Source organism: Elephas maximus, chromosome 11, assembly GCF_024166365.1.
Source record: "Elephas maximus indicus isolate mEleMax1 chromosome 11, mEleMax1 primary haplotype, whole genome shotgun sequence".
NCBI lineage: Eukaryota > Metazoa > Chordata > Mammalia > Proboscidea > Elephantidae > Elephas > Elephas maximus.
Window position 1 is genome coordinate 45,206,792 of NC_064829.1, and position 23,518 is coordinate 45,230,309.

Consider the following 23,518-nt stretch of genomic DNA (forward strand, 5'->3'; position numbering starts at 1 on the left):
GTGACCAGTTAGCTCAGTCTCAGTTCCATGAGGCTAAGGAAAATTACCATGACATTTATAGCAGTTGTCTTTGGGAAGTGGGAATATGGGTGCCTTTATCTTTGTTCTACGTTTCCACCTTGCTTCCCTTGTCTATGATGAGTATCGTTCACATGATAAACACTTATAATAAACTTAATATTAAAAAAAGCAACTGGCCTTTGCTAGGCGCTTACTCTGCGTTGAGGCCTGCAGGGAAGGATGTGGCGCACATGATGTCGCTGCTGTGCCTTGCCGTGGGTGCTCACAGTCTATGCAGAGACTGGACAGGCACGCACTAGCACCTAGGGCATGGCACAGAGGGGCTGAGACCCTGGGGTGGGAGATCCAAGCTTGAGGGGGCATTGAGAGACTGACGAGGAGGCAGCAGTTAGCCAGCTTCCTGGGAGGCTCAGCTCTGTCTTTGTGGAAGAGTGGGATTTGGTTTGGGGGAAGTAGGAAGAAAGAAGGGGTGCCAGGTAGGGAAAACAGCCTGTGCAGAGGTTCAGAGATGGAACTAATTCCCCAGGAAGAGAGCCGTGAGGGCAAGGGCAACACGGATCAGAAGTTGTGGACCCTCATGACTTTTTTTTTCCTTTTGCATTTGTTATACAGCTACAACTTATTGCAAATCTACCATGTTCCAGGCACTGTGCTAAATGCTCTACCTAAATGACTGCATTTCACACTCAGAATAAACTCATTTAAGCAGTTTGTATATTGCCACTTTCTAAACAAAGAAACCGAGTCTTGCCCAGAAGGTAAAGTGACTTGCCCAAGGTCACACGGCTTTTCAGTGGGGGTGCTTCAGCTGAGCCTGCCTCACAGCCCCTATGCTTACCCCTCCATATCACACCTCCCATTGAGCTGAGTCTTAGAAGGCCTGGGAGGTCACATGAGGAGGCAGGATGACCAAAAGAGCTGGGGACACGATAGCTGAAACCATGTGAATGAAGTACGTGCACATTTGTATTACCACAGGGGTTGGCTCTGTGTGTGTCTGTGTGAGTGCACGTCTGTGTATGTATGTCTGTGTGAATGTGTGGTGTACATGAGGATGCAAGATCAAGTCCAACTTCCTATGGCTGGGGAAGGGACATCTGTTATGACAGTCATGAGCACAGTCTAAGGAACCTGCTTATGGTAAAGGCAGATGACGGTCCTGGAGATGTGGGAGGTCACTGCCCTGGGGAAGAAAGCTGAGTCCCTGTGGCCATTAGGCAGGGCCAGGTAGTTAGGGGACACCTTTGAGAAGGATGAAGCAGGAGGAAGCTGCAGCACTCTGGCAACCTGCCTGGATGGGAGCTGACTGTGGGAGAGGGTCTGGGTTTGGTGGGTTGCCACAGGGCAGCTACAGGGACTAGGCATTTTGATGTGCATGAGGCTGTTACCCAGCTGCAGATCCCCTGGCCCCACCTTCAGGGAGGTCAAAGGTTTGGGGCAGAGGCCAGGATCTTTACTTTTCACCAGAGTCTCAGGGGATTCTGATACAGGGTCCCGGGAGAGGGCCAGAGTTTAGGCTGCAGGCCCGGGTAGACAAGGTAGGCTGCTGGAGAGGATGTTTCAGGCAAAGCACAGATGAGGACCCTGGGTTTGAGGACGGCGTGGTGTCTCTGGGGGCCTGAGTGGCAGGGTCCTCCACATGAGTGATGAAGTACCAGTAGATCCATGCCTGAGACTCCAGGATCCTGGGGGCAGTAGGGCTGTCCTTCCTCCTGCCATCTAGGGCCCTGAAGAGTTCATGCTGGAGCCAGGGGTTGGTGGGGCCAGGCACAGGGAGGACCTACCCCTGGTGTCTGCACCCCTGTGGTTGGATTTAGCCTTCAAGTAGTCTAGAGATAAGGCAAAGAGCAACCAACCTGCAGCTAGACATGTGGGCTAGGCCTAGACAGGACGGACCCAGGAGAGCAGAAATGCCTTCAGCCAGAGGGCAGTTCCCAGGGGCACCCACCCAACCCCTCCTGTGCACAGTCCTCCCCTCAAGAAACACTGCTTCCAAGCGCTGCCTCTGGGCTCGCTGGTCAGGTCTGAACACCATCTGTTCCCACCCAGATGAAGCTGTGGGGAGGGGTCTCTTTTCTCACACACACACACACACACACGCACACACGCACGCACGCACACACCCACCCCTGCACTTCTGTTGTCTCCAAGGAGAGCCAGGTGCTCAGGGCTGCCTTCTGGGGAGTCGAGGTGCCCCTGCCCCCTTCTTCCGGTCTCCCAGGGAAATCTGTGGGCAGAATGTGAGAAAATGCCACAGATGGCCCAAGCGCGCATCCAGGAAGAAGGGAGGTCTCTGGAGGATGCCGTCTGACTTAGCGTCCCTCTGATTAGGCTACCCACAACCACACGTGTGTGGGATCCTCCCTTCCCACCCTGTTTCCACACTCCTCCCCCACGCCCTGGCTACAGTGCCCTCGAAAACACACCTGTGTTTGCAGAGAGCTGCAGGCCTGCCTACCTGAGGAGTCAGACCCATCTTTTCTGCTGTTTTTTCCATGCACTTGTTAGAAACCCTATCGTAGAAACTGGCCCACCCAACAAGCTACAGCCCACACACGCCTGTGTACACCCAGCACGATGTGCACACACCGTCACGCATCTCCTCACCCAGACCCCCTGGCTCAGAGTGGAGTGTTCTTATGCGGAGGTGGTGTGTGTGCACATACCACACACACATACTTGCTCACACTCAACACACTGCTCTCGTGGCAGCCGCTGGAGGCTCCGGACTCCAGAGCTCTGCCCAGACCCAGAGCTTCAGGCTGAGGGCCAAGGTGTTCCTGGCGTGAAATGCTCCTGGTCCCTGACTGGGAGAGAAAGGGGGGCACCTGGACTGCAGGTCCCAGGATGAGGGAGATGTACAGCCTTGCGGGAATGCAGACAGAACCCTCTCTCCATGCTCCCTTCTCTTTCCAGAATCAGGGCGGAAAAACACAGTACTCCCACTCCTGACACACACGCACACACTTGCTGAATAGCCCCAATACTCACGTGGCGTGCACACAACAGACTCACAGGACGGAGAGTAAATGCAAAACACAAGGATACAACACACATACACACAGAGGCTGCTCACAGACACATCAGGCGCTGGAAGCAGAGCCCAGGCCGTGCTCATCCACAGCCCCCTGTCTGCCAGAGGCCCCAGAGGTGCCACGAAGCCCCTCCTCACCATGCAGCTGCCAACGCAGCACGTCTGCAGCAGGATGGGGTAACTAACACAAGCACCACCTCCAACGGCAACCCGTCATGCTTCCTGTCCACCGCATGCAGCTCAAGTCCGTCGAAGCAGGCCAACCCTGTCAACACAGGAAGGCCTCTGCTTCCAAACGGGTCTGCTCACGCGTTCTCAAGATTTTATTTTAAAGAAAAGAAAACCATTGGTTTCTCATTCGCTGATGAACTGGGCTCAGGGTGTGTGTGTGTGTGCGCGCGCGCATATACTCTCAATTCAGCTGAACAGGGCCACCTTCTCTGCCATTCCTGAGCCTAGTGTGGGCCCATGGACAGGCAGGGTGCCCTGTGGGCTGAAAGCAGACTTGGGTGGATGGCAGTGCACCCTCTATTGCTCTGAGCCACTAAGTGAGGCAGGCTGAGCTGAAGCCTCTGCGGTAGGTCCTGGTCACAGCCCTACAACTCTCTCTCCTCCCCCTAGTCCCTTCCTCCTAAAGCTGCCTCTTCCCACTCAGGAAAACTCCCTTGGTCTGCTCACAGGCCTGGCCTTAGCTGTATGAGAGCTGCCCATGGCCAATGTGCAGGGCTGGGTGGCCCTGGGAAGGCCTGCCCCTTATTTCTGCAGGACCTGCCTTTGGTCTTGGTCAGAAGAGCAGAAATTTGGCCAGGATCCCATGGTTTGACGCAGGAGGGAGATTGCAGAGGGACTGTTCACAGCAAACACCTTCTGTTTATTTGCTGATTTCTACTGAGGACTTGGTGTCAGTGTTTTAGTGCGGGGTCCCTGGGATGCACAGGTTTGAGTAAGAGAGCTTTTGGCCTCTGATCTCGGGTTGAAAGGAGAGTTGAGGGCTCCCCATGTCCCCTGAGCAGGGCTCTTTGTCATCCCGTTTTGCAAACAATTGCCATCAAGTTGATTCTGACTCATGGTGTCCCCATGTATGTGAGAGTGGAACTGTGCTCCATAGGGTTTTCAATGGCTGATTTTTCAGTAGATCTCCAGGCCTTTCTTCTGGGCGCCCCTGGGAGGACTTAAACTTCTAGCATTTTGGTTAGCAGCTGAGCACTTTAACCATTTGTACCAGCCAGGGATGTGCCTCTTTTCTAAACCAGCTGGTTTTACTTCTCCTACTAATGAGTTATGTGGTTAAGTTGTGTCTATGGCCTCTGGTTGTCTAAGTCTTGTCGGTAGAAAGTGGGGTGTGAGTGTGTGTGCCTGCATGTGCGTATGCACCTATGTCTGCCCATGTATCTCTAAGTGTTTCGTTATGTGCGTCACCACGTTTCCGTGTGTGTCTGAGAATCTGTCTGTGAGTGTGTGTATCTGTATTTTTTAGTGTGTGCATCTGTGTATATGTGTGTCTGTACAGTCCATGTCTGAGTGTGTTTCTATATGTGTATCTGTGAGTTGTGTATTTGTGTATATGCATACGTGTGTCTGTGAGTATGTGTCTGAGTTACTTCTGTGTGCTTGTGAATACGTACATGTCTGTATCTGTGTGTGTGTACCTGTTCTCAGGGCCTCCAGACAAGACTGCAATGATTTAAGAAAACATTAGCCTGTAACGTTTCAGGGCTTCAGTTTCCCCCTCTGTCAAATGAAAGAGATGGAAGAGACAATCTTTACTTCTTTCCACGAAAGAAGTGCGTAGTTGCGAAAGGGGGTGGGCTTGACATTATGACCAGTTTGGGTGCAAATTCTGGCTCTGTGTCCCCCTCACGTGTCACTTTGGTCCAGTTACTGCTCTAAGAGCTTCCGTTTCCTCAGTGTTACAAGGGACACAGTGACACCTCTGTCACAGCTTTGTCATGAGGATTTGGTGTGATAAAGTGTGTGTCACGTAGTAGGTGCTTGGCAAATGGTCCTCCCTGTCCATCTCTGAGCCATAATGTCATCCCAGGCATCCTATTGTTGAGAGTTAGCAGGATGGTTGGCACTGCTCTGTGGTCTGATGGGGGTGCTAGCACTTAATAAATAACAATGACCCTGGAGATTTTAACTTTTGCAGTGAGCTTCCCGTCTATCAGCTCATTTGATCCTCACAAGGACCCTAAGGGGGGCGGGTGGTTAGCAGATGTCATCGCAGTGATTTGAGAGAAGAGACTCTGATAAGGGGAGACGAAGTGGCCGGGTCCGCGGGGAAGCCAGAGGCAGAGATGGGCAAGAACCCAGCAGCCGACTCCTGGGGCCGAGCATGGCTGGTAACCAGCCAGTCGCCTCCACGGCAAGCAATATCCACGGCACTGAACACCCCCTGAACTGTCTGACGCGGACCAGAGGAGCCTGTCTGAGCCCCAGCCACACAGACCATTTGCACAGCAGACGCATAGGCTCTGCCCTTGTATGGGAAACGGAGGTGTGACTCCAATGAAGTGTGCCCGATCCTTCTAGAAGCTGGCTAGGATCCCCAAAAGAAGCAGGCTCCCTCTCCCCTCGAATAGTTGATGGCGTTGTGGTTGTCAAAAGCCAAGTGCATTAGCCTCAGCACACACTTCCGTTACAGAATTTGACTCCAAGTAATATTTGCTGGTTTCCTGAACTTCAAACTCCTATTGAACAGAGCAGGGTGTTGGTGGTTCAGGAGTAGAATTTTCGCCTTCTGTGTGGAAGACCTGGGTTCGACTCTCAGCCAATGCATCTCCTGTGGAGCCACCACCCACCTGTCAGTGGAGGCTCCTGTGTTGCTATGATGCTGAACAGGTTTCATTGGTGCTTCCAGTCTAAGATAGAACAGGAAGAAAGGCCTGCTGATCTACTTCCAAAAATCAGCCAGTGAAAACCCTATGGATCAAAACAGTCTGATCTGCAACCAATCATGAGAATGGCTCAGAACGAGGCAACGTTTTATTCCATTGTACATGAGGTCGCCATGAGTCGGGGGCCAACTTGACGGCAACTAACAACAACAACACAGAGCAGAGCCTCTGAGGAGTAGGCGTAAAGACAGCCTCGTGGGCCTACTCTCCCAACGAAGAGAGTGCATTCAATTGCACGTTTAACTTCGGGCAGGTTTGTGGAGGAAAAACCCACATTCTTCAAATCGTGGTGGCCCAGCAGGCCAGGCCCAGGAATCAGCCTGCCCCGTCAGCAGCCATGGCTCTGCCCTGTGACTCAGCCTTGCTCCCTCCCCACCTTGTTGGTTCCTATCCTGGGCCTGTGCCCCTTTGTGGTATCCTGGCAGGATTTGACCAGGTTTTAATTTTCCTTCATGATGCTGTTTCCATTTTTCTTTATAAAAAACATATCGAGTGTACCTGGTTGCAACGGGGATAAAACGAGATAATATACAAGAAAGCACTGAAAGATTAAAATGCTGTCTAAATGGAAGGCATACTATAATATAAATAAAACCCCTAGTCCAACATCTATGGCACAGCATATCAGATGCATGATTTGACTTTAAATGGTGGAAACTCTTTTGCCCATAGGTACGGTATAACACGGGACTTCATTTGGTACATTACATGGTTTATAGTATGTATTGTGATCCATAGGATTTGATAACATCTTACAGCACATCGTATTCCTAGCACAGAGAAAAGGAGAATCAAAATCAGTCGACATTAGGCTATTTTGGCATTCGAAACACAAGCCCCAGATTTGTGAATTTAACAGCTGAAGCTGGGAGGGAGAAAACTAAAAATACTAATGGGTAAGATGCCTCCATCGACAGGCAATGTGGTCCTCAGGAAGGCACAAGCCCCGGGAACAGGTCTGGGGAGCGGTAGCAGCAGGCAGAGGGGCTAGGGGGCCGGAGCTCTTGGGAGGAGGTGGAGGATCGCGCGGGCAACAATTGTCCCTACTATTTATGAAACCAGATGAGGAGCTACAGGGCTTGGGGGGTGGCCCCTGTGTCTGCTGATTAGCTGGAGATTATATTGATGATGTAATAAAAATTCACTTTGTCTATTAAGTTTCACCGGGACAACTGGGGAGAGATTAGATAAAAATCAAAGGAAATGAATGATAGAATGGAGGAGGAAGGCCACCAGCCTCGTTCCCTGTCATGGTTCCCATCAGTCTCCCCTTTTCCCTGCAATGGGGCATGAACAAGGATGCCCCCACCCCAGAACCCAGTCAAAGCGGAGCTGGAAACTTCCCCTGAGCTGCTTGTGCTCCAGACACGACCCTGGTTTAAGTTTACTGACCATGTTTAATATTTGATTAGACCTCCCGCACAGCAGCCTCCCTGGATTGTCTGGCTCTGCTAGGAGCCCAGTGAGGGACTAACCCCCGGCTGCCTGAGTCCCTTCGGCTTTGCCCCCGTGGTGGAGGCGGAGTTCTGTGTTGGTGACGCAGTTTTAGGCCTCTCAGGCCCGTGCTGCCCACGCAGCCTCCCTGCCTCACAGTGCCTCCCTCCAGGCTGGCCTGGCCTGTGCCTGAAATTCCCATGATTAGAGATGTTTCTTCGGGTTAAGGCCTGGGCTCTAAAAGATCCCTGTTAAAAGGCACGTGTCACCAGAGATAGTGACACAGTAATGTCCATTAGCCGCCAGGGGACACATCTGCCGGGTTTGATTTGTCAGATCAGCAAGGGACAGAATTTGGAAAGGATAGGAAAAGGAGGTCACTTTTGGTTGGGGACTGTTGTCTGGGAAAGCTGGGATAGCCTCAGCGCCCTGGGGCCTTGTCTACGGGGTCAGAGGAGGGAGTGTGGAGGAGGCTGCGTGACAGGGCGGTGGGAGGGCGCTGGAAGGCCATCATCACTGACTCCTGCACCCTTTCAGCTCCCTGAGTGAGCCCAGGCCCAATTCTAATCTGGCAACATTGGTGGCCAGGAAGAAGCCAGGGACCCCAAAAATCTGTTGAAGCCCCATAAGAAGGGCTCTGTCCTCCCTTAAAAAGCAGGCCACAAGGGCTCCTGTCTTTTGGGCCCCAAAGGTCACCCCATCCATCACTGCTCCTCTGGGCTGGGCTTCTCATCCGGGGATGGGGGAGGGACTGATTGTGCTCCTGCAGAAAGTGGGCTGACTGGGAGCCCTCGGCCCTCTTGCCCAGGTGCAGGGCCCACACTGGGAGCAGTCCTTCCTGGGATCCACTTCCAGCTGCAGTGTCACCCCATGAAACCCTGTCCCCTGGCTTCGTGACCGCTGTATGGCAGCCCTCCAGCCATTCCTGAGCTGAGGGCGGGCGCCGAGGAGTGGCGGAAGGTGGGGGAAGGGTCCAGCCTCCAGAACCCCACAGTGTCTCCCTCAGGACCTTTAGCTGAGTGAGCCTGTGGGGACAGTCTGCATGCTTGTCTCAGTGACAGGGAAAGGGGCCACAGGTTTAAATATTTCATGAGTGATTTCTCAGCCCAAGTGGGTTGCAGTTGCAACAGCTGAAGGACACTGCAGCCCCAAAGCAGGTGAGGACAGCCCTCTCAGGTTCTGTGTGTGGTACCAACTGCCTCAGGAGGATCTGCCACCCAGTTCCTGCCCCCACCACAACCCTCTTCTCCCGCAGTCAGGCTGTCAGCAAGTCCAGATTTTTTCAAAATTAGAAATTCCTTTGTCCACCAGCCTGAAAGTGAGACTTCACTGCAGCGGGGCAAAAGCAATAAAACGGAACGAAACAAAACAACGTGCCCGAATTTGTCAGCCCTCCAGTCTGTTTATCAGCCCTGGGTCTGTCTGGTTCCCATCTTGCTGGTGTTGGCATACGCTGCCCCTCTCTACCTGGAAACCTGGTGCCAAGCCCGCCTGGACAGGAAGTGTGTGCTCCCACTTGATTACTCCTCTTTTGTGTGTCCCCTTACTCCCCAACAGTTCTACTCTGTCCTATAGGGTCGCTATGAGTCGGAATCTACTCAATGGCACTGGGTCTCGGTTTTTTACTCCCCAAACAGGACATCTGCACTCGGCAGTTTTTCATTTGTAGGTTCACCGCCCAATAACACATCCAGAGTTATGGAGGTTAGGGTGCGTCCCCCACCTTCTGAGGAAAAAGCCTGGACTCGGGGCATCTGAGTTGAACCTGAGTCCATACCTTTCTGAGAAAGGCCTGAATCTCCCCATCAGACCCGGATGGGGGCTTCCCAGTGGGGAGACATGGCACATGTCCCACATCAGACTGGGACACCTCCCATGCTCCCTGCCTCTGCCAATGGCGGGGGTGGGGGGCAGGGCCCCCTTCCCATGCAGAGAACAGAAACAGAGAAGGGAAAGGTTGGGGGGCACTCCAGAGGCCTCCTGCCGTTGGGTCTCTGACTCCCTCCTTGCTGCAGCCAGCCCCTCCACCTCTGCTGGTCTCCAGGACCCTCCCTCTGGGCCGTGGCCTCTGCTGTGGACCAGCCCTTTTATTAATCATTAGCTCAGCTGAGACCAGGTCAGAACACTCAGAGTTAATGTTTTACTGAGAAACTAAGGGGGAAATAAACCAAGGCTTGGTGGTCTCATCATGAGCAGACCTGGGCCTGCACCTGAAGGGAGAGGAGCCTGGGTCTGCATGTGGGCACCCCAGTGTTAAGCAGCCTGAGGCTTGGCCCCTGCTCCCCGTCCTGTCTTAACTGGGCTTCCTGCAGGAAGTGTGCCTTTGCTCTTCCCAAGAGCTGTCCCTTGCTTTAGGGTCTCAGCCACCATTGTGGTCTTGCCTCACCTCAGCCTGAAGACTGGCTTTTCCCATGCTGAGACACCAGCCCTCTGCAGGCCTTCCTTCAACTTGCTGCCCCTCTGCTCAGTCTGGACCCAACTCAGCTGCCCGGCCAGGCCTCACCCTTTATTCCTCACTCCAAGGACACAGATTTCTGAACTTGCCCTACAGAATTTTACAATAGAATTTACTATACCATAAATGGAATTATTTATTTATTGAGATGGTCACAACGAGAGTAAAGAGAAGGGCCTTATTTTTTCATAAAAAAGATCTACGTAAAAAGAAAACTTCTAAAAGAAAATGAAGACTGAAGATAAGCAAGGGGTACCTCCCTGCTCTGGCCTCTTGCACTCTGTGGGGCTTCAGCCGACTGGGTGACAGCCACCATCTGATCCCTCCCAGTCCCCACCTGGCTCAGCATAGCCCACTGCCTCACCAGATGTGGGCAACTGTGGGCGTACGTATACTGAGGGGCATTTGAAAATTCCTTTGCAGAAGTTGAGGGGATGCAGCAATCCGGAGGTGGACTCACGTCAGGCCCTAAGTCTGGAAAGGTTCGGGTACCTCGCAGAGCTCTCTCCAACACTGTTGTCATTAGTTGCCCATGAGTTGGTTCTAACTCATGGCGACCCCATGTGTGTAGAGTAGAACTACTCCACAGGGTTTTCAAGACTGTGACCTTTCGGAAGCAGGTAGTCAGGCCTTTCTTCCAAGGCACCTCTGGGTGAGTTTGAACCACCTTTTGGCTAGTAGTCACACAGTTAGCTATTTGCGCCACCCAACAGCCTCTCCCCATACATATAAAAAAACCCATTGCCTACCAGACGATTCCGACTCATAATGACCCTATACAGAGGAGAACAGGATAGAACTGCCCCATAAGGTTTCCAAGACTAAATCATTAGGGAGGCAGACTGCCACAACTCTCTCCTGCTGAGTGGATGGTGGGTTAGAACAGATCTTTCCGTTATCAGCTGGGCGCTTGACAACCGCACCACCTGGGCTCCCCTCCTGGACATCCAAAACCAAACCAAAAGGTTGCAGTCAAGTCAATTTCGACTCATAGCAACCCTATAGGACAGAGTAAATTGCCCCCTAGGATTTCTAAGGAGCGACTGGTGGATTCCAACTGCTGACTTCTTGGTTAGCAGCCGAGCTCTTATCCACTGCACCACCAGGGCTCAAATACACACACACACACACACACACACACACACACACACACACTTAAGTGTAGATTATAATTATTAGTCTTTGGAATGCAACAAAACTCACATGCATACAGGAACTAAGATGCGCGTTCCTTCTGAATTTTGTGATTCCTATTTCTTGCACTGTAACCCCTCCCCCCTCCCCCCCGGCCCCACCCCCCCCCCCCCCGCCCCGGCCCGTTTTGCTGGTTCCCACGGCACAGGCCTGAACTGCCTATTGAGGACCGAACGCTCAGGGTCCCGCATCGCCCACCGATCAGGCTTCCAAGGGCTCCTAGCATCGGAAGGGCAAAAGGAACGGCCTGCCCTTGCCTTGGGAAGGGGTAGGGTGCGGGAGAGGTTTGGTCGGTCAGCTTTTAGGGTAGGGCCGCGAACTGCGGAAGTCCGCAGCTTCGGTTTCAGGGACCAGGCCCATAGCGCGTGCGGGAAGTTCCCCTTCTCGCCATCAGAGGGCAGGCGGCCTCCAGAGGAGAGAGAAGACCCCGCCCCCACACAGGCAGTTTGGGGGCTCCTCCCCAAGGAAGGGAAAGGATCTAAGGGGTGGCCTAGCTTCTAAGCTCCCTGCTGCTACGCCTAGAGCTTCTTAGACCCGGACCTTGTGGCCGAAGAGGACATAGGGCACTTCTGACCTCTGACGCCAGGATCCACCCTGCCCACGCACCTTCTGTGGCAGAAGCCGCCTGGCTCCTGTTGGGAGAAAGTGTAGAGATCTGGGAACTGTCGGTGATGGCATTGGAGGCTGTAGCTCAGCTGGGAAGGCTGGACCAGGAGCAATGGGGAGCGAGCAGCCGAGGTCCTTGCTGGCCCCTTGGCCCCTAGGCTGGGTGTGAGCTCTCAGGGAGGAGCCTGTGTGAGGCCAGGGATCTGCTCCCCCTTGGCATCCCAGCGGGTGGATGGAGGTCAGGGGAGGATTGGATGCAGACTGTCTGCTGGTGCCTGAGCACTCGCTTATGGGAAGCAGAGCACCAGCCCCTAGACGCCTGGGTCTCCCCTCACAGCCACTGGGGTCATTTCCTCACCTGTCTTTACAATCAAAAGCATTGCCCCAGCACGTTAGCAGCCCCTCCACCATCATGCATTGTAACCCCCACCATGGGGCCTGGCCTCTAAGACTGGCTCCCTCCCTGCTGCTTTGAGGACAGGCTCTGGGAAAGGAGAAAAGGAAGGCCCAAAAAGCAGATGGGACCTTCGGCTGTCACTGGAGATGCCTCCCCTGCCTGTCTTCCTCCAGCTCCCTCTCCCAGGGGCGCCCACACACTGGGGTATTGCCCTTTCCATTCCTTCCTCAGAGCACCCTTCCAGGTGTCACCCAGGGCTGCCAAGCAGCCAGAAACACCCATAACCAGGTCCCTGACGGGGAAGGAGGGAAGAGCCAGGGGCCTTCTGGAATGGAATTCCGAGGTCAAGGAAGCTCCACTTTCCCTCTCATCCACTATGACTGGAGGTGAACCTCTGTGAGAAATGGCTTTCTGAAGGGTGAGGAGGCAGTCTGGAACATTCCCCCCATTGGCAGTGCTGTTGGGGCAGGACCTTCAGCCCCTGGCTCTGCTGGCCTTAAGAACTCAATCACAGTAGCTGATTTGATTGGGAGCCTTTCCTGGGACCGCCCCCCTCCCCCAGCTGTAATGCCCACACTGGCATGTCTCAGGGCCAGGATCCCATCACTTAACTGGGGCTGTTGCTTCAGGCTCATCTCATCCCCTCTGAGTTGGACCTTTTCACACGGCGGGTGCAAGGATACTCCCTATGCCTCATCCGGTGAGACCAAGCCAAGCCAAGCCAAGTATTGATTTGACAGAAAGATAAGGATATGTTGGATGGATAAAGGTTAAGGGATCCTATTTCCTTCTTTTCCTGTTCAGAGAACACCTCTTCTCTGCCCCACCCCACTGGAAAGTGGAGGCTGAGGCCAGATGAGGGAAGAGGGTTCTCACCAGTCACTCAGGGATACCTCTGTTCCCCCTGGTCTCCTTCCAGGAGTTGGAGACCATGAACCCTCTGGGAGCAAGGTTCCCCCTCTCCCACCATGGCAAGCACTCCCGACATCCTCACCTCTTCGGATATTCTTAGAACCAGTCAATAAGATTAATTTTACATGGGCATAATTTCCTGCTATTGCTGCTTAGTCCTTCTCCCAGCCTCACCCATTGGCAGTGACATGATACAGTTTCTGGTTATATTGGTCAACCAAGATATTGATATTATTAATAATGGATATCTATATGCTGACCTTTGTCCACACAAGCGAATCACTCTGGGCTGGCTGTCACATTTCTTTAAGAGGTATTGATAAGTCCATTACTGGAAGGGCATGTACAATCTTAGGTGTGCGCTTTTCACTCACCTGCAAGCATCTCCTGTGAAAATCTACCCTTGTTGGATGAAATGGTGTGTGTGCACCGAGGTGTGCCAAAAATGTCTGTGCGCATGTGTGGTGTGTCCTCATACATGTATATGTGAGTGTATATGAGTGTGTGTGAGTCTGTCTTAAACACCGGCCCTTTTAGAGCTGATCAAATAGTCAATTACAGCATTATGGGGAGGTAGCTGAATCAGAGAGTTCCTACAAATACACTGTGATGTAGTGTTTGATCTTTGGATGCCTCTTGTCTCCCAGGACTTAACGCGAGGAGGGTTGGCTTTATAAGGATATTATTAGGTTGATGCCTCATTCTCTCAATTTACCTGCCAGGAAGGAGACAGCGCTCACTGCCAGCAGCCTGGCCAGTACCAGCCACGGGGAGGTACACTGAAGGCCACGCTGCAGGCTTGACTTTGGGGTGTGACGCTCCTAGCCTCAGTCTGTTTATCTGTGCAGTGGCAGCAAGTAGTCCGGTTCTGCCTTCCTAAGAAGGAGCCGTGGTGGTGCAATGGTTAAGCTCTCGGCTGCTAATTGAAGCGTCAGCTGTTCAAACACACCAGCGGCTCCATGGGAGAAAAGACCTGGTGCTATGCTTCTGTAAAGATTACAGCCTAGGAACTCTATGGGGCAGTTCTATCTGTCATATAGGGTAGTTAGGAGTTGGAATTGATTCCACGGCACACAACAACAGCCAACCTAAGGCTAGAGAGGGCAGATTGACTCAACTTAGCCTCTCGGCCTTCTACATCAAAACTCCCAGTCATACAGATGCTCCACACACCTCAAGGTCTTGTTTATTACACAGTGGACAGTGAAGTGGGGCCCGTTGCCTATTAGAAGGGAATGAACTTGTGTAGTTCCATGGTAGAATGCATGGTGTGTGTGTGTGTGTGCATGTGTGCATGCACACGTAGGCATACAGACCTCATTGCTACATATCTGGGTGGCTGCTATCATTCCTACCTGCATGGACAGTGGTGTCAGCGACAGACACATGACACTGTCTCTATCAACCTGGTCTACAGTGATCTGTCCTGTTTGGGTCCAGCTACACTCACTTGTTAGGGGTGCCCTCTCACCCGCCCCTGTAAAGGGAAGCCAACTAACTAGAGAGATCTTTTGGATCCTCAGACATAGTGTATGAATAAACCAGACATGGATTAATTAGGTGTGACTGCATCATTAAATTAGAATAATGAACAAACAGCCACGTATGGCATTCAAATATGCCTAGAATGACTCCAAGGGTTGCTTTCAAGTAAGTCACCTGTCAGTTTGTAGGTTTGGGGACCTCTGGAGAGCGAGTTTCCTGTCATGTCTTGAGCAGTGTATTCTAAAGAACCGAAGCGAGGCCCATCCTTCAATGGGCACCCAGACTCCACAACCGCGTCCAAACAATGGCTTGGTTCGATACAGCATCATCTATGCACGCTTCAGCTGCAAGCATTTCTCAGCGTGAAATACGACAGTAGCACAGGTGCTCAAGAGACAGGAGGGAGAAGTTAAGAGGTGTGGGCAGCGGATGGGAAATGTATCGATCCCTTAATATTTATGTGGATGTGCACACAGTGGCTTGTGCATACACACACAAACACACACACACACTCACTCCTCCCTTTTGTGTTTTCTTTAGCTCTTTTTTTCTTCTATCAACACCCCACATTTCTGTCGGATAAATTTGAAGGTGAACCAAGTCTCAGTTGTGTAATTGTAGAAATCAGTTGCAGCACAGCAGCCCCCTGCCTGGGTGCACAGCACCTCTCGCAATCCCGGACCTAGGACAGAGCTTCAGGGCAGCAAGAACTGCTTGTCTTTAACAAAGAGAAGGAAGTCAACAGCTAAGAGGGAAGAAAACAGGAAGCTCGCCTGCCTCAGTGGTGAGATGTGGTGTAGCCTAATGCACCAGGGGCTTTGTTAGTAAGATCTGTTAAGTATCTTGAAACCTTTGATCTGTAGCCTCTCTTAACAAAGGTGATAATTAATTAAAGCAGAGTATATTGCAATAAAGTAACATCGTGGTCAGTTTATGCACCATCCGAAGCCAGCTTTCAGAAGTCCCTGTCAATTAAACTCTTGTTGGAGGCCACCTCATTATCAGTTTTTTCCCCCCCTGAGCTTTGATCAATATTTTTGGCTATTCCATTCTCACATAACCAGGACGACGTCTGGGTCCATGAGGACACCCATTTATTTACATCTTGCAGATGGCCACGTAAGATTTGTTCCTGAGCTGAGTTGAGCTGCTGGGAATGGTGCCGTTTGAGAGCCGCAGTCAGCCCATGCTGGAGGGAGACACAAGACAGGATAAGAGGAGCAGAAAGTGGAGCAAGGGGAAGAGGAGAACCCTTGCAAACGGACGTTCCTAAAACACCCCCTTCTACTCTTGGCAGGACTCCGAAGTACGGGCATTTACCCTTGGGCTTTGTTGTCAGCTCCTGGGCTCCACTGAGCAGGGCTGGGACCCTGATTTTATATCCACAAGGGGGTCCCAAGGAATTTGGTGGGTGGAGATAGAGGAATCCCGAGGGCAAGCACATCAACTCTGGAAATTGCTCTCATACCTTTCTAGCCTCAATGTTGTCTTTCTGCCCTGAGACCTTTAACTGCACCCCTACGGTCTCAAGTGGATAACTGTCTCCCTCTTCAAGCTCCCCTTTGAGGTTTGGTTGGGTATCTTAAATGGCAAGGAGAATAAGTAAAAGAGAAAGAGGAAGGAAGATGATAAAAGGGCGACAGGAAAGTTGGGGGACTCTGTTTCCCTCCCCGAAGCTATTTGAGCAAGACTAGATACCTTCTGTGATTCTTGGAGATGCTGTGTACTTCAAGGTCTGCAGAAAAGGCAGAAGCAAAGGGATAAACGTGCTCCTCTTGTTATAGAGAGCCTAAATGGACAGCAGTCAGGTCCCTGCCACGCCCTGCTTAGGTTTAGGGGAAATGTGCTCTGCTTGGAGAGCCTGGCTTGACTGAGCTCTCTGTGTGTGTGTGTGTGTGTGTGTGTATGTGTGACAACTACAGGAGGAAAGTAGGGCTGGGATGCCAACAGACAGCTGGTGGGGTACGGAATGCAGTAGACAGAATTTTCTCTGCAGAGAGCCAGGCAAACCCCTCAGGTTCTGGATGGAAGGTCATTTCTAAAATGAGTCAATGGATAAGTAAAAGTGGTCAAATCTTCAAAGGGTGATGGGTGAGGGGTGATGAAGAATGCTTCCTCAGTCTTGGTCCTGAGGGGGTGGGGATATGGAGCAGCTAAACCAGAGCAGGCCTCCACACTGGAAGTTGGATCATTGACAAATTCAATCCACGAGTTCTGAGCTGGGGCATGTATGTAATAAGGAGAACAGCATCATTCTTTCCAGATCGTCTCTTTTTCCCCATCGCCCTCTCCCAGATCCTGCAAAGAGACTTGCAAAACGAAACCTCCTGTAGCATCACCTCCTTGCCACTTGCATCCATCATTTCTTCCCTGCCGACACACATACACACAAGTTCACACACACATGCTCACATCCACGTCCATAAAGGCTGCAACATCTTCCCTCCCTCAACCCTCCGGGACCCACAGACACACATAGGTTTTCACACCTTCTAGCTATTCTCTCTGTATGCCACATGGGATTCCCTTCCAAGCTCAGGGGCTGCTGCAGTTTCAGCCACTATCACCCAGGGCTCCCAGCTTCCAGCTGGCATTTTGGCCCGGCCAACTTTCAGTTCTTTTTTCCTGTCTATGATGTTGGGTCTCACTCTCGGTTGCATCTTTCTCTCCTCTTTAGCATGCCCACCCCAAATCCTCTTCAGTCGAGATCCCTCCTGTGTCAGTTTGGAATCTGAGTGTCTTCTGATGACACTGAGGTGTGAGCTGTGCAGTGTTTTCCCCAAACCCATCTGAGGCAAGTGAGGCAAGTTCTTTTTTCAGTCAAGGAGGTAGTTCTTGGACATCTTCCCAGGCATCATGCAGAAGCCCCTCTCCCTTCCTCTATATAATCTGTAATCATGAGGGTGCTGATGCTGATACAATGGTGGTGATGGCCACACTCAAGTAGCTGGAGTGCGTCGGGATCACTGGCATCAGGAATGCCCCTGGAAACCAGCTCTTTGAAAGAACTCAAAGAACTTTACAATATGCCTGGGTAGGAGGCCTATCTATGGCATACATTTTTGTAATGGTTTTCCTTTGCGTTGTTTTCAAAAGCTATGACTTCACTCAAGAAAAGCTTTTCTTTTCTTTCTTCTTTAAATTTTGCTTTGTGTTTGAGAAGCCACAAAGATTCAGCCAACTGAAGCAGGTGATGAAGAGAGTGAAAGTATGCCAAGGGGTTTTTTTCAGCCCAATCTAGAATTCCCATTAAAGCTAAGGGGGTGGGGGGAAAAGCGTTAACATTTCCCTGATGAATTGCATGAAATCTAGGCCAGCTCCGGTTCCCACATGTGTGGGATGCACTTAGTCATGCATGCACATGAATGCATGTGTGCTCATGTGCATGTTAATTTGTCTGTGTGTCTTGATTTTGAGGAAGTCTGTTTAAAATGAATGAAATCATGCACAAGCAGCAAATAACTGCCAATCTTTTAAATAAACCAACAATTTTCCAATCATTTTTTCCTTGCTCTTAAATAGAATACTTATCAACATCTAGAATTTGGAATTTTGGTTTTATTGTTCGTTTTATTGTTTTTTGGGGGTCTGTTGCTTTGCTTTAGTTTAGTTTTGTAATAATTGCTATTGCTGATTTTCTTTGGTGAAACATTTTTTTGTTAAATAGTTTTCTTATTACACAGCTATCCCACTTTTCTAATCCCTTTCTCACAAGGCGAATCTTTCTTCTAAAAACTCTAGGTGTGTATTCAGTCATTCTACCAGCTTCTTTCCCTGGACGGAACTGAGTTTTTATTTTTCAAAGTAATTTTTTATAAAGTTCATTTTAATTGAGCTGATGCCCAAGCTGATACTCCGACTTCACCGTCTCTTAGACTCGCTTGAAAACAGAAATCAGATAGACACTCACCAGCTTTAATTCACCTATCTATATATATATATAAAAAAAAAACCCACAATGAGCCATCTTGGCTAAAGTCAAGTGGTGGAAACCCGATGTTCTAAGAATCATTACAACTTAAACGCAAATACAAGGCATGTCTTTATGAAGATCGTTGCAAATCACCAAAATATAACCACAACCCTTTCTCGCAGCTGTACCCAAATCCAGGGGTTTCAGGCATTTACTACGCAGCTATCGTTGAAATGTGGGGTTGTGCATGCGGTAGTGAGTACATTTTGAAATGATACACTCTCTGGGGCTAATTCCACAAAAGGTTTCATTACTTAGTCCCTGCTCTCTTTCTGAATGTTGTGTGAAAGTATGAAGGGTTAAAGTCCCTGAAGCTGTGGCTCCTGGGTCGAGAGCCCCCGGGGCTGCCAGCAAAGTAGAATTTTCTTCGTGTAGCAGGGAAAATCTCAATGCAGAGTGGTTACCCAGGCGCAGATCTGTTCTGACTGGATAACAAGAGGGAATGTGATGTGTACTTGGCTGTTTAGATTAAAATGCATCGCAGGCTCCAGGAACAAGCACACATCAGTAGTAAAGGCTGTTTAAACCTTTGGGGACAGCCCTATGTTTAGATTACATTAATTCATAAATATTATACTAAATACCACTTAAATTGGACTTAAATGACTTCAAAGATAATGCATTATAATATGGCTATCCAGAGAGCACTAGTCTTTATGTCTCCCAGTAACTCAGTCTTTGCTGCCTCCTTCCTATCCTCCTAGACAAGACCAAAGTTATGAATGGATTGCTGGCTTGCTCACGTGTGATCCACTGTATGTATGTGTGTACATGTATCTGCGGTCACTGTCTCTGCTTGTTCTCCAGGACGTAAAAAGAAGAAAAGAGAAACAAATAAGAAGAGAAAAGGGAATAAACAGACCTGTTCTCTTCTCCAAGGGAGAAACAGTCTACAAGAATGGGCAACATTGGCCCTCCGCTCACTTTCGCTGCTACCCCGGGAGTTTGCCTCTCTCCTCTTTAAACACTAGTACAATGCCTTTCTCTTTGGAACCTGGAAAAGCAACCTTTCCCAAAGTGCTTTTAATGGGGGAGAAGAGAAGGCCCTGAGTTATGTAGGAGAGTTTGTATTAACTGGGTTTTCTTCTTTGGGTGTTCCTTCGAATTTTAATTTTGGGCCGATTTTCTTCCTTTCTCTTCCTGCCTAGCATCCAGACCCATCCCCAAATTGCTTTCTAGTCTCCAGGGAGTCAATTTACCTTTACACCAATTATCCCAGTCCACAGCTGCTATTTGCTGCCTCCCCAGCCCAACAGCCTTTCTCTGATATGGTTAGGTTTGCTCCAAAACACCTACCCACTCCCACCTCCACAGACTCCCAATTTGCCTGGAGTAATTGCCTTTTAAGGTTCACTCTACGCATGGCAGGTATTCTATTAACCCTTAGAACTACTTCCTATTTTAGTTACCTGAAATGGCAAATGGACAACAAATGGAAACCCACCTGGAATCTCTTGCATTTAATTTAATTCTTACTTCCCTTTCGTTTCTTCCTTTCTTCTCCCTCTTCTTCTTCTTTTTTTTTTTTTAAAACCAATAACATATATATCCCATTTGCCCTGGAAGCCAATTTTATCCCAGTATAATTTTATCTCAGTTGTATCTCAATATGATTTAGAAGTTAGAAATTCAAGAAAGGGAGACCAAGAGCCACAAATATACTCAGAAATCAGGCTTAACAAAGGCATGTTTTTGTCCCTAGCCTCATGTTGTCAGTTGAGAAACAGGAAAAATTTAGACGCCAAATGCAACCTTCACTCATCAAGCCTCATCATGCTTTTTGACTTAGCAGTAATTAATCACCAATGGCAAGGGAGTCATTTTTATTAAGATGGCCAGAGGCTTATTTTATCCGGATTAGCTAATAAATCAGGCGGCATCACTGAAGGAGGAGTTCAAACTCTTCTCAGACTGAATAAACCAGACCTCGAAGACTGTCTCATTTATTCAGCTCCTCAGGAGCTTCCAGGCACCGTTAGGGACCTTGCGGCCCAACCTTGCTCTGTAAATATCAGAGAGATGGAGAGGCAGGAAGTTTCATAGGGGAGATACATGGTTAGGTTCCGAAGGGTGAGCTGCGACAAAGAGGCACCCGGCATGCGGGAGTCTACGGCCTGCCTGCCACCGACTGAGCCACTTTAGGGGAAGAATTACTTAGAAAATGAAGTTTTGCTGTCCTAGGAATTGTTACCAGGTGTATATACGTGCATGAGTGTCTGTCTGCCTAGATCATAACATTCTCTACTTTTCGCTTGCAAATACTAATTCTACTTCTTTGCTATAATACGAAAGAGTCCAAATTACACCAAAAGAAAGTAATGATACCACCAAGGGATTACGAAAGGAAATCAAGGAATATTTTTAAAGTTTATCTTTATTTGAAATAAAGAAATAAATAAAGTGCTCTAATCCAGATCCCATTAAAAAACCCACTTCTTCACAACTGTTTTTTTTTTTTGCCTCTAATGAGTTCTGATTTTTTTTTAACTTTGAAATCTTAAATGACCATAAGTACTGATCACTAAGATAGGCAAAAGACTTCCCTTCCTATGCCTTTTAATTGTATTATTACTATTTTTAAAACTGGGGACATATTAGAATGACAAAGGTTTGATACAAACCTTGATTAGCTTCTAGCGAGCTTGACTCGAAAGGGAAAAACTATAACGATATGGTCGACTTGAGAGGGAGGGGGAAAAAAGAAGTGAAACAAAAATTACTTTGAAGACTGTTTCCCCTTTCCGCCTCTCTTCTGAACAGACAGACATTTTGGATAAAGGTTGGTTTCTCTCTCCATTACAGCCCCCACGCTCACCCCACCCCAGCAAACCTAGTATATTTCCATCCTGTTGTGTTTTTGTGTAACTCAACATGCCATTAACTTTAAGATTTACTCCTCGGCAGGCAAGCTGGAAGATGCTAAAGCCAATAAAAACTGCTCGCTGGGACTCCAACTATGAAGAGTTTTGAGCTCTGTTTAGTATTCGGATAAAGGGAGGGCTGGAGACGGAGGGAGGCTGTGATAGTGAAAACCGCTGCTGCTTAGAAAGCCAGCCAGCTCCGCACTCTGCGCCTAATGTGCTGGAGGATCGGCTCTGTTCATAGCCCATTTGTGGCCAAGGATGAGGCTGCTCTCGTGTGTGTGTGTGCGCGCGCGTGTGTGTATGTATTTCATCTTTAAAACCACCAGCTCTAACACGGCATCTTCGGCGGCTCTCCACGCTACTGTTTATTAAAAAACAGAACATCCATACACATCCCCTACAACTTCCTTATCCCAGTGCTCCTTCCATGCCTGGTGATCAGTCTCTCTCAGAAAGCATTTAACTTGCCCACCCAGCTCCAGCACCGATTAATCCCTGCAGCACATCCTATATGTTACTGTTAGGAGAAGGGCACTGGGCTAACTTCGTCACCCACCAGCCACCCACACACGTTCTACAACCGAACACGTTTGCGGCTCTGCCTTAAAGATAATAAAACAAGGAGAAAACACGCAGGCTGCAGACAATTCCCATGATCACTTTCCTAAAAAGTTGCTGGGTTTTCATTCTTTGATTATTCTGTTTTCCCCTTCTCCCAAACACTCACTACCAATGATTGCTTGAAGGGAGAGAAATAATGTACTCTAAAGCTGTCTGCATGGTGAGTTTGAGATAAACTAGGGTATACCCTTCAAAATGCATATCTTGCACACACAGATCCTTTTCCAAAGCCCCAATTTTCTGGGAAGTGGACCAGCCAGGCTTCTCCGATCCCCACTCCACCCAGGGGATGGCTAGTTCCTTGATAATTCTTGCTTTAGGTTTTGTCACTTGCTTCAGTCCTCCCAACCCTTCCCCCTTCCCCCCACCATCACCACAACCAGATGATTGAGGCACAAAGCTCGACAGGGAGAGTTTACTGTTAAATTGATAGCGAAATAAAAATATCCTTTTGAATTTGTCACCTCTCCCCCTTTTAGACGGCTTTGCTCCCGCTACTCTGGCCCAGACCGGAGGAGACCATCTCCTATTAGTATTTTCAGCACCACGGCGATGGACAGCACCTTCGCTCCCCGGCCCGCGGAGCGTCCCGGGCTCGGCCAGTGCAGCTGTCCCCATCCCAATGCTTCAAGTCGCTATCCCCACAAAATCCAAGCCCAGTTTTTCCTCGATCCTCTTTCTCTCTCTCCCTTCATCTTCTGCGCCCACTGCTCTCCCAACGGCACCGCTCCTGTTAGCTCTGTACCCAAAACACAGCCTTGCCCCAGCGAACAGCTCCCCACGCACCCCAGCCCTGGGCTCCGCTGCCCGCGCGCCTCCCTCCTCGGCGCCCGCCGGAGGCTCCCTTTCGCGCCGTCTCCCGCTCGTTTGACGCGGGCCAGTCAGCCCGTCCGCCCTCTCCTCCTCGGCAAAGTTGGGTGGGAAAGGTGCACTCACCTTTGTGCATGCCAGTGAACCTGTCCTTCAGGACCGTGAGCTCGTAGATCTTGCCGAACTCCTCGAAGAGGGGCTTGAGGTCCTTCTCATCCAGATTGCGGGGGATCTGCCCAATGAACAGCTTGATGGCATCGTGGTCCTTCATGGGAATGGTCGACGGGTTCCCCGGGCTGTGGCTTAATCCGTTCATGTGCCCGGCGCTGCCCGGGCTGCTGCTGAGCCCGTTGGTACTGAGGCTCGCGTTGTCAGCCTGTCCGTTTGCTAACGTGGCCATCTTTATATACATAGAGAAAATCTTCTTTCCTTTTATTCTTTCTCGCTCGCACTCTCTCGCTCCTCTCCCTCGCTGGCTCGCTCGCTCGCTCGCGCTCACACACGCACACGCATACACACACTCGGGTTCTCTCCCCCTCGGTTTCTCCACACCTCGCTCTCCTCTCTCTCTCTTTCTCCTCTCTTCTCTCGCTCGCTCGCGCTCGCGCTCTCTCTCCTCTCCACCCCCCCTCCCTCTCCCCTCTCTCTCTCTCTTCCTAGGTCTGATCTGATTTTTTTTTTTTTTTTTTTACATTGAACAGACAGGATCTCTGTCCTTTCCGTTTAAACAGGCTGGACCGGTTCAAGTTCCCAGCCAGACCAGGGGTGGGGGCGGCGAGTGTGCGCGCACGGAGGCGGGGGGCGCGGGGCCGCAA

General features: G+C 50.2%; 1 protein-coding gene across 8 annotated transcripts in view; it reads right to left on the minus strand.

The window, feature by feature from the left end:
- Window positions 1-23,244, minus strand: part of CELF4 (CUGBP Elav-like family member 4) — a 349,011-nt gene extending 325,767 nt beyond the window's left edge. For all 8 annotated transcript variants that reach the window (XM_049901405.1, XM_049901404.1, XM_049901402.1 and 5 more), the window contains exon 1: window positions 22,830-23,244. In XM_049901405.1, coding sequence (XP_049757362.1) covers window positions 22,830-23,115 — 286 coding nt within the window. In that variant the 5' untranslated portion in view covers window positions 23,116-23,244. The remainder of the gene's footprint in view (window positions 1-22,829) is intronic.
- Window positions 23,245-23,518: the final 274 nt, after the last annotated feature.